Source organism: Cucurbita moschata, unplaced genomic scaffold (genome assembly GCF_002738365.1).
Source record: "Cucurbita moschata cultivar Rifu unplaced genomic scaffold, Cmos_1.0 Cmo_Scf00030, whole genome shotgun sequence".
In the NCBI taxonomy this organism is placed as follows: domain Eukaryota; kingdom Viridiplantae; phylum Streptophyta; class Magnoliopsida; order Cucurbitales; family Cucurbitaceae; genus Cucurbita; species Cucurbita moschata.
The window spans coordinates 2,035,631-2,047,421 of record NW_019268546.1 but is presented as its reverse complement, the minus strand read 5'-3'; the positions used below and the strand labels follow the sequence as shown (position 1 = coordinate 2,047,421).

General features: G+C 34.2%; 1 protein-coding gene across 1 annotated transcript; it reads left to right on the top strand.

Moving 5' to 3' along the window:
• The first annotated feature begins 9,984 nt into the window (after positions 1–9,984).
• LOC111464284 (protein BIG GRAIN 1-like B) lies at positions 9,985–11,736 on the top strand. The gene has a single exon (XM_023108426.1). The coding sequence runs from the start codon at positions 10,420–10,422 to the stop codon at positions 11,689–11,691; it is 1,272 nt and encodes a 423-aa protein (XP_022964194.1). The 5' UTR covers positions 9,985–10,419; the 3' UTR covers positions 11,692–11,736.
• The last annotated feature ends 55 nt before the right edge of the window (positions 11,737–11,791 follow it).

Sequence of the window (11,791 nt, the reverse complement as noted above, 5' to 3'; positions counted from 1 at the left end):
GCTTTCACTGGCCCATTAAGCTCTCTCTGATTTCAGGCCCATTTTCAGGCCCAAAATTGTGGGTCCTGGTTGAGTTTCTGTTGGGCTTGGATTGGATTAGAGGCCCAAATCTCTCTATGTTCCTTTTATTCCAACACTTTTTCGTTATTACTTATTAATTATTAGTACATTATCTATATAATTATTATAAGGTTTTCAATGATAAAACAATATTTTTTTCTGGATTTTTTTTTTTGTAATAAAATATTTTCATTAATCAATCCATTCATAAAAATGATAAAATTACAAGTCGAAGGAGCCCAATTCTATTATCTTGGATAGTAAATTATTGAGTTCGAGTTCTTCTTATAAACTATTAATCTACATATTTATTTTAGTTCGAAACGAAATTAGATGATTTTTAGAATAGAAGTTGATGTTAGGAATCACGACTCTCACAATGGTATGATATTTTTCACTTTGAGCACAGGCTATTGTGGTTTTGCTTTGGGCTTTCCAAAAAGACCTTATGCCTATAGAGTCAATATTCCTCACTTATAAACTCATGATCTTCTATTAAATTAACCAAAGATTCACCGTTTTTGTTTACTCCATGTAATAATAAAAGAAATTTATTGCACTTATTAAAAAAATTAAAGTAATAAAAACATTATTCAACTTTTATCATTTGTTTTTTTATTTATTTATAAAAATATTAATTTTTAAAATTACAATATTTATAGGGCAAGTAATATTGTAATTTTGGAAGAATAATAATATTTTTGAAATAAATGCTAAAGTTATTATTTTTATTATTTTTAAATTGTGGTTTAGGCTAAAAGAAATAATCTGATAATCTAAGCTTTGGTCGTCATTAGTTCTGATTGTTCGTCGTGACTCGTGAGCCGCTGGGATCTCGAAGATGTTACATGTTAACGGGCGTAGCAAGCTTCTGTTCTCTGAGCAATGGTGGATCTCTGCATCAACACGAGGGAGGCGGGAGCTAAAGCAAGTCGTTGAGGCACTTATCGCTCAGGTAAATGATGATCGCGCTGGTTTATACCTAGTTGATTTCAAAGAAATTACGTCCTCGTTGTTCTTCTGGAATTTACTTATTGAAACCTTATAGGAACGCATGAAGAAGAATCAGAGGAAATGCGGAGTAGTGACGTTTTCGTTTATTGATTTTAGTTTCCTTCACTTTTCTGTCGCGAGACAGTTTGATTGGTGTTCTAATTCCAATTTTGAGTGAATCGGATGATGAAAATGAACTCTGGATAGTTTCTTAGTGTTTCCGATTATCAATGTAGGCTTATTTTTCTTTGAAATTGATTTTTGCATCAGAGAAGTTTCATCTATTTTCCGGCTATGAAGAACGTGAGCCTATGGAGCCTGTGTACTTGTGATTTGTTTCCCTAGGAGGTAAATGATTTCAGACGAATTAACTTCAGGTATTGTTGGCATTGAGCTGTTGGTGAATACTCCGATTTTTCTGAATGTGGATCTCATATGCTTGTGTTCTTGTTCTGGTAGTGAATCTACAGAAATTAGCAACTAGAATAAGAAATTTTGGGATTGTGAATTGACATTTTGTTTGCTTCCAAGTGCGTCCCTCAATGGGACCTATCTCTCGGAGTGGAATTCCTTTAAAAAGCTTCCACTTATAGTTCTATTGGCAAGTTAGTCCTGTAAATACATTTGGTGATTTCTGTCACTAGCTGCCTCTTGAGAAAACTAGAATACTTGTGCGGTAGAGCTATGAATAACAGTAATCTAGCTGAGACATTGCCTCATGTTATTCTTATTTCAATTTTGGGCTTCTAAATTCAATCATTCCCTTTTGAATCTGAATGATGTATGTACAAGCTTGTTTTTCCATTCTATCAGCTGTAAGTCGTTCACCTACCAAACCTTCCAAGATCTGAAGCTAAAGATGAGTTTAAATCTATTACCTGTGATTTGAAGGTATATATTTGAATGAGATGGTTGTGATTTTACACTCTTATCATGTACTCTCTAGTGCTTCCATTCTATCAGATTTTAAAAAATTGTTCCCTTCTGTTATGCTTCAAGCAGGAGTTTAATGCTATTTTAGATCTTCAACTCCCCCTGGTCTTCCTCAAGATAGTAATATCCATTGAACATGGGTGACCCTAGCAGACGCGTTTAAAAACTTTGAGGAGAAGCCCGGAAGAAAAAGTCCAAAGAGGACAATATCGACTAGCGATGGGCTTAGACGGTTACACTACATCCATACCAGGGCACAAAAGGGAGGTTAGATGTGTTCGCTTCAGGTATTGAAGATTTTAATTATGAAATTGCCTGTTTTATGCTCCACATATAGGACTCCATTAGATTTACTTTATTATATCATCAGCAGCCTCTTACTAGTTTGTGAAGAACTGCACAAATTTAGAACCTAAACTTTTTGAAATCCTTATTTCTAATTAGTTAGGCTAACTCCCATGAACCCAAGGGAAAGTTTTGGAACGAATTAATTTGATGATCAAGAACGTAGAGTAAAGAAAACTCGTTTCTAAACTTGTGATTCGAATCACTCCAGAAAAAGTTTGATCAATACTACTGGAATGACTCTGGCTGCTAGTAAGTTCTAAACACAAGAATTTGCAAAGTAAAAACTTAGCTCTCAACAAACTAAAATAGAAATTCTATTATTCTCCCTTCCAAAATATGATCTTAAATCAATAGAATGAAGGACTATTTATAGCCTTGAAAATAAACCTCATAATAACATGGTTAATTGAAAGGTTGTAACTTTCCTAGCCATCAATACCATAACGACCACTAACTAATTGTAATTTATAATTAAAAGCAATTCTCTAAAACTTAAAAAATACAATAAAACATTCTTAAATCTAAATAATCCATAGATTAAAACACCTTATTTTGTATCAAAGTGTTTGGGTGAAGGTTTGAGTTCGAGGTTTGGCAAAAGATGCAAATATTCCAATGTTTGCTCTGTTGGTTTGTCAACCCGGATAAACCCATGGGTTTTGACATAACTCCCATGCACAAACTTCTTAGCTTAAACTTCTAAACTGGATATTCACACACTTAAATATACAACTGGTGCATATAGCGTGCGACCTGCGTAGCTTAAGTGAATAAAATATCTATTACTTTCTTTAAAGTTGAAGGTTCAAGAACCACGAATCTCTTGAGACTGGGCTTTTGGTCTGCTTTTCCATTTGACCCTTCTAAATTTCTTATTCCCCAAAAATTTGGAGAAATTCATGATTAGCAAATTAGGAGCTCATCACTTAGTACTCTTGGAATTCTATTGGTCACTGTTTTTCATATTACATATCCTATTTCATTTCTTTTGTTCTTAGACCTGCAGTGAATTCTATTTCTTGGAATTCTATTTCTTTTGTTCCATGTTGATGTGTGGATGACGAATATATTAACTCTTAGGAATCAAATAGTACGGATCAAAGGACGGTGAAAACTAACTTTTGCTGTAGATTTATTGGAATCAAAGGATGGCGAAAGCTAATATTAGCTATGCAAACATTTTTTCTGGAACTGAGCTTTCATGGAGAAGAATGAAAACAACATTAGCTATAGTTCAGTAGGAATCAAAGGATAGTAAAAGTTAACCTTAGCTCCAGACTGATAGGGATAGGAGGTGGTGAGAGCTAACTTTATCTCCATCGATACATCTTCGCAACTCGGCTGAAAACTACTTCGTTACTTTTTCATAAATCAATGATTTGTTATTACTGTTTTGAAGATTATAGCTCAAATATGAAGTCGGAGATTTGAACCGATATCTCGAACGAGATAACAAATATATTAGCAGAGTTTTGTTTAAGTTAACTAGTAACTATTAATGCTGGTAGTCATCTTTATTCCTTTATTAATGACATCATAATTGATTTATTATATATACGGTGACAATGAATATAGCATCTAAACAGATTTGAACTCTCTAAAACGATTTTTATAGATTTTAGCTCTTTGGTTTAAAATGATACAACAAAGCGAAGTTGTATTCAAAATAAAAAATTTAAACGATCAAGAATAATATTCTTTTAATATTTTAGCTTGTTGATGATGTTAATGGTGGTTGTGATAGTACGTAGAAAGGGGACGGAAAAAAGAAATTAAAGGAAAAGACAAGAGGGAAAAGTAATTCCATTGGGGGCATGATGAACTTTATAAAAGTTGAAAGATTAATAAAGTTAAATTTTGAGCATATTTGACATGATATTCTAACCCCTTTGAGATTTGTCTAATCTAATTTTGCATAGTGGTGAACACTTGGAGTTTGCACTTGCATCCCACCATCATCAATTTCTCATTATGATTGTAATTCATTTTTGGGTCCCTAACTTAACGCTAATGTCTTGTCGTTATCAGTAAAAACACACTTTTATTTCATTAGGGTTTGAAGTCCCTACGTTTTCTCAAAACGACACATTTGGTCTTTCAAAGTTATGTCTTGAAGCTTCAAAATTGACAAGTTTGGTGTCTGAAGTTATGCTCGAGTTTCAAATTCCAAAGACCAAATAGATATCAAATTCAAACATTAGAGGCTAAACATGTCACAATCGGGGCAGAATAACTAAATAGAAACTAAATTCAAACGTCACAAAAAAGGGTAAGTTTTACAAACCCTTCGTACCCAATAAATGTTTTCTACGATTCTTTTCTTTTCTTTTCTCGAGGTCGAACCTTTTCGGGTTGTAATGTAAATCGAAAAGAAAAGGTAATGAATTAGAGATAGCCAACTAATTTGGACTTTGGGAAGGAAGGAGGAATATGTAAACAAAAGAAAAGCAACTTTTTGGTGGTGTGTAGCCCATACCCATAGCTTCTTTCTTCACCTTTATCATCCAATTTGATAGTCAAAAATTAAAATTAAAAAAAAAAAAGGAATTTTTTGATGGGTGAGAAACAAAAACAAAAAGATGCTTTATATATTTATTTATTTAATCCCCTTTTGCCTTTGCACGCACAAATTCACTTTTTTTAAAATAATAATAATAATAATAAATATTTAATAATCTCTTCATTTCATGTTTAATTACTTGGATTAGGCTGTTTGTTTGATAGTAATCCATATTTTTTAGGTTAATCAAATCACATCTTTGTTAAAGAAAGATTAAAAAAAGGTGTTTATGATCACAACCACAATTATTATCCCAATAAAAGCTACCCACTAACATCTCTCTCTCTCTAAAATCACACACGTACGCATTAGAAATAATAATAATTATTACTAAAAAAATAGAGAAACAATAATAATTATTAAAAAAATATAGAGAGATTATAGGATTATTAGAAAAAAAAATAAAGAAATTATTATTATTATTACTAAAAAATAAAGAAATAATTTTTTATTATTATAAAAAATTAACGAGGTAATAACAAATATTAAAAATAAAGAAAGAAAGAAATAAATATTATTTAAAAAATAAAGAAATAGTAATAATTACAAAAAAAATGAAGAAAATAATAATAATAATTAAAACATAAAGAAATAATACAAAATATTATTAAAAATAAAGATACTGTTATTATTATTATTAAAAATATATAAGAGATAATAATTACTACCGTTACAATTAAAAAATAGAGAAACAATAATAATTATTAAAAAAAATATAGAGAGATTATAGGATTATTAGAAGAAAAAAAAATAAATTATTATTATTATTACTAAGAAATAAAGAAATAATTTTTATTATTATAAAAAATTAGCGAGATAATAACAAATATTAAAAAATAAAGAAATAGTTATTATTTATTTAAAAAATATAGAAATAGTAATAATTACAAAAATTGAAGAAATAATAATAATAATTAAAATATAAAGAAATAATTCAAAATATTATTAAAAATAAAGATATTATTATTATTATTATTATTAAAAATATATAAGAGATAATAACTACTACAGTTACAATATTCTAGCTATTTCCTTGTCCCATAATAATAATATTAATAATAATAACAATTATATATATATATATATATATATATATATTTATAAATTCAATTTTTGTATTAATTCTAATTTTGGATGACAATAATTTACTTTAATACCCTTATCAATGACTTCAAATTCGCCGAATCATGGAGTTAGACATTATATTCGATCAAATTTAAGATAAGATAATAATCGTATTTAAAAAGTCAATTGTATACAAGATTACGAGATTAAACAGGGAGCGATTTCATGTTGTTTTTTATAATAATAATAATAACGGATTAGTCAACTCTATAGAAGATCACGAGTTCTTTCCCGTGCGCATGAAGGCGCATGCTTCGACCTAAAAACCATGGTATGATGATCTAAAAAGAGCGGGAGTGGTGGTAATTAAGAGATTAATTAAATAAAATAAAATTAGTAAGCATGCAAAGACCCCAAGAATGGAACTATTGATTGTTGTTGGAAGTGGCATTATTTGAGTATGTTTCAAATAATTAATAATTTTGGGAGTGATTATCTCTTTAGGGTTTAAACTCAAAACCTAAAACATACATGATTAAAATTTCTTATCTTTAATGTAAAAAATTAGAAACTAAATGTCAAAGTTTATATAATGCTAAATCTCTCTACTTTGATACCCAATGATGATTAGTTTCTTCAAATTAATCTTTTTTCTTTTTTATTATTTTTGTGATATCCTAGGTTGGTTGGGGAGGAAAACGAAACATCTGGGTGGAAACCTTTCTTTAGCCGATCGTGTTTTAAAGCTTTGAGGTGAAGTTCGAAAGGGAAAGCCCAAAGAGAACAATATTTGCTATTGGTGGACTTGGGTTGTTACAAATGGTATTAGAGCCAGATACTAGACGATGTGTCAGTAAGGACGGTGTGCCAGTAAGGACGCTGGGTTAGGCCCTGAAGGGGGGTGGATTTGGTGGAGTCCCGCATCGATTAGAGAAAATAACGAGTGTCAGCAAGGACACTGAGCCCTGAAGGGGTTAGATTGTAATATCCCACATTGGTTGGGGAGGAGAAGAAAACACCCTTTATAAGAGTGTGGAAACCTTTCGTGGGGGTCCCATATCAATTAGAGAAAAGAACGAGTGCTAGTGGGGACGTTAGGCCCTGAGGGGGGTGGATTGTGATATCCCACATTGGTTGGGAGGAGAACGAAACACCCTTTATAAAAGTGTGGAAACCTTTCCGGGTGGATTGTGATATCTCCACACTGGCTGGGAGAAGAACGAAACACCTTTATAAGTTAGAAAACCTTTCATAGTAGACACGGGAAAGCCCAAAAAGAACAATATCTGCTAGCGGTGGTAGGCTTCCACCGTTACAATTTTTCTTTGTGAAATTAAAAAATGCTCAACATTATGATCATTAATTAAGGATTAATGCATAATTAGTTTGTGTTTGTGGGTAATGTTGTGTTTTTACAACACAAAGTTTGATGAAGTGTAAGATCTAAAGCAAAGTAGATGAAATCTAACACTATGATGAATCTTTATTTGGATCTAAGAGAGATCCCATTTGGGTAATTAAAAAATGAGGGAGATGATCATGTTTCTCTATACTTAAGTCACATTAACATGATTGAGGATCCATATACTTGGCCACAATTAAGTGACATGATTGAACTATGTCATGCACCCTCTCGTTTTACTTTAAGCTTTTTTTAAAAAAAAAAATTTGGAGAGCGGGGGATGATTTGAATTCTCGGTCTCTGGCGCGGAGATATGTGACGTAACTAGTTGAGTTACGTTTAGGTGGGCACTCATAAATTTTATTCAATATGGTTCGGGTTTATGAGATTTTCATATATAATGATTGAGAGAGTAGAGTTTGTTCTGTGCTAGCTCTACTGAATAATGTCATGTGCTATCTCTCGTGTTTTACTTAATTTTTTTTGACATGGAGAGTTGCGATTTGAGTTTTTGATCTCTTGTTTGTGAGAGGGGAACGGAGCGGAGTGTAGAAACTTCTTCCTAGCAAATGCGTTCTACAACTATGAGACTGACGGCGATACGTAACAAGTTAAAGCGGACAATATCTGCTAGCGATGAGTTTGGGCTGTTACAAATGGTATTAAATCTAAACACCGAGCGGTGTGCCAGCGAGGACGTTAGCACCCAAAAGGGTGAATTGTGAGATCCCACATCAGTTTGAGTGGGGAACGAAGGAACTGTGAGGCTGACGACGATACGTAACAGGCCAAAATGAACAATATCGGGTGGACTTGAACTGTTCCAATATATGTCTTTAACTAGTTGAGACATGTTTCGTGTGAACATTCTTCTGCCTTTTATTTTTACTTCTTTTTGATACCTCGTGTTTCAAAGACACTTCGGATGAAAATAAAACCCTAAAACCCAACTTTAGCTAATAAGAACGTAAAGAAGAAAAGGGAGTGTGAATGAATTCTTTAAAATTTTTATTTTTTATTTTTGCACCCCTCAAAAGGGACAATTTAATTAATTGATTTAGGGACTAAAAAATAAAAAAAAACTTAGAGAAGGGGCAAAGTGCAAAACCCTAAAATTGAAATTTGAATTTTAGGGCCTTATAGGGATCCCTTAATAGTTGTAAGCCCCATGCGCCCAAAGAATTATAATGAGAAGCTGCCGCATTAGTTGACCTTTTTACTCACACACAAATACACACTAACCTATACTAAAACATTTACATATAATACTATCAAACAAAGTTGTATCTCGACCCTACAACAATTTAAATTCTCGACCCTCGACTCTAAAATTGAACTCAAGCTTAGCTAGCTATTTGGAATGGCGTCGGAGTGAAACGAGGTTGAAGATGTGTCTTCCACGTCCTAACCCAAATCGTTTAAATTCTAGATTCTCGACTTTAAAACTGAACTCAAGTCTAGCTAGCTTTTTAGGATGACATTGAGTGAAGCAACGACGCACGATAATTTAAATTCTAGTGACCTTATTTTGAGATGACATCAGAGTGAAACGAGGGTGGAGATGTGTTTTCTTCATCCTAACCTACCATTGCTTAAATTCTTGCCCCTCGACATGAACTCAAATGTAGCTAACTATTAGGGATGACATTAGAGTGAAACGAGATTTAGGGACATTTCTTCCCATCCTAACCCACGGTAATTTGAATTCTTGTAACCAGTACTTTAAAATCTCGCTAATAATATATATCCATTGTCTTGCTTCTCGTTTCATAGAACGCGTGGAAAAGAAAGTCAAGTGCTAACGTGCAACTCTCATTCCTCCACCACGGGAACGCTTAAGAGAAGACCATGCTACCAATCCTAACTGGCACCGAAGCCCATCGCAGCTGTGATGACGCAGTTGAGTGTGAATTCGATCTATCACTCGAGGCCAGGCAAACTCGAGCAACAAATTTTCTAATCCCAGTTAAACTACAGAATTCTTTATCCAATTGATAAGAAAAATCTCATTTCCTTACTCGATTAACTAAACTTTTTGAGTGGAATTGGTGCGAAACAAGTTGATGAGGGCACTAAAATATAACTAAACTAGTAACCAACTTGGCTTAGACTTTGGCCTAAGATGTTTAGAGTTTGTAGGTTGTAGCCTTGAACACACTCTCTTATGATCATTTGGTCACATCTTTTCTACGCTAACCTAAACCTTGTAGCTCACAATTCTTGACAAACTATCATCACTTTCTTTTCCAATCCCTCTCCTTTTCTTTCTTTAATACAATTAAAACATTTAAATCCAATTATAATTATAAATATAAACCAGATATTGTCCTCTCTGGACTTTTCCTTTTAACCTTCTCCTCAAGGCTTTAAAACGGGTTTAGTAGGGAAAGGTTTCCACACCCATATCAAGAGTGTTTCGTTCTCCTCCCCAGGGACGTCATAACTTTTGCCATACTTAAGTAAAGGAATAGACATAAATGAACCAAGACCACGTTCCAATCAAAACAATCCTAATAATAGAAAAGATAAGAAATACTCCAAAAAAAAAATTAAAAAATATTATTATTTCGAAATATTGAAATAATTTGAAGTATTAATTTAGTAGAAAATATATGAAATTGAAAGTTGATGAAAAAAAATTGTAATTTAAATCATAAAATAATATATACATACCTGGCTTTTCCCAGCTTCCCGTGCAAGCGCTGAATGGCCGTCGCCCTTATTATAAGTGCTTCTGAAGAACAACCTTACAGACTCTCTGTCTCTGTCTCTGTCTCTCTCTCTCTCTCTCTTCAATCATTTTCTGTTCTCTTTCTCTCTCTTCCTCTTCGGTTTCATCCTCAGGCGTGGCCTTCCCCTCTCATCATTCCTTCTCCTTTCTTCTCTCTCTAAGAACTCCATTAATGCTCTTCTTCACTCTCCCTCCTCAACGCTTTCTTCCTCTCTGTTTTTCTCCTCCATAATCATACCTTCCTCTCTGTTTCTCTCTGTTCCTCTCCCAGCTTTTCACGCTAAACATTGTTTGCATTCCAAGCTTTTTGTATATAATTATTCGTCCATGGATGTTTGGGATCAGCAACTGCAACTGCCTCAAGATCGCCACGGCCGTCACCGGAGGCAGAATCCGTCGTTTTCTTCTTCTCTGCTTGACGCTATTTACCGCTCCATTGATGAGAGCAACGGCGTCGAAGGTGAAGAGAAGGTCATCTTGTACAGAGAGACTATGAGGAAGAAGCAGAGTATTGCAATGAAGGAGGATGAAGACGATAGGTTGAATTTCCGCCGGGCTTGTATGATTGAGAAGTGGATGGAGAAGAAGGTTAGTGAGAAGGTTGTTGTTCGAAAGAGTTCCATGGCGGATTTCGATCGGAAGGCAAGGAATGTTCGTGATCGCGATAATCGCGACCGTCGCGACCATCGCGATCGTGATTTTAAGAAATTGATGAACTCGAGTTCGAGTTCTTCGGAATCGAGTTCAGGAGGGGGATTTTCTTCGTCCGAATCGGAATCTAGGTCGTCTTCTTATACAATGCATCGGCCGAGGCCGATTAGAACAGAGAAGGCTGAATTCGACGGCCATAGCGACGAAATTAAATTTTCGATCCCTAATCAGAAACCGAAGCATGAAAACGGCTTCGTGAAGACGAAATCGAAAGCGCTAAGAATCTACGGCGATCTAAAGAAAGTGAAGCAGCCGATCTCTCCAGGAGGCCGTCTCGCGACCTTCCTGAACTCGCTCTTCAATGGCGGAAGTCCAAGGAAACAGAAATTCACAAATTCCTCCAAGCAAACCGACGCCTGTATGAGAAAATCAAAATCCACACAAGGATCAACGTGTTCTTCCGCATCGTCATTCTCGAGGTCCTGTTTGAGCAAAACATCATCCAACGGCGAGAAACTCATCAACAATGGCAGCACAAAGCGATCAGTCAGATTCTGCCTAGACGAAGATTCTCGGCCTTGCGGACACAAAGGCCTTCAAAACAAGCTCGGATTAATGGCGGCAGCAACAACTATGCGAAACGTTCTCAGAAACGACCATTGTCTAGAAGAGGAAGCTTCAGCAGATCTGATGAACAGTTACCAAAAGAAGATCAATGGCGATGTGTACATAAACAGAGTAGTAGAAAACGAAGACGAAGACGAAGAAGACGACGACGAAGAAGAAGAAGAAGACGACGAAGATGCAGTGAGTTGTTCGAGCTCTGATTTGTTCGAATTGGATAATCTTTCATCGATCGGTATCCAAAGGTATCGCGAAGAACTGCCCGTCTACGAAACAACGCACTTCACTACCAATCAGGCAATCGCCAATGGATTAATTTTGTAATAATAATAATTTTTTTTAAAAAAAGTTTTTATTAGCCTTTTGGAATTAGTCTCTCTTGGGGTTTACTTGAAGAATAATTTAAGATTTTATCTCCTTTTCA

Bases quoted from the DNA above. Each gene is read 5' to 3' on its own strand.
- LOC111464284 (XM_023108426.1), top strand. From the start codon at position 10,420: ATGGATGTTTGGGATCAGCAACTGCAACTGCCTCAAGATCGCCACGGC.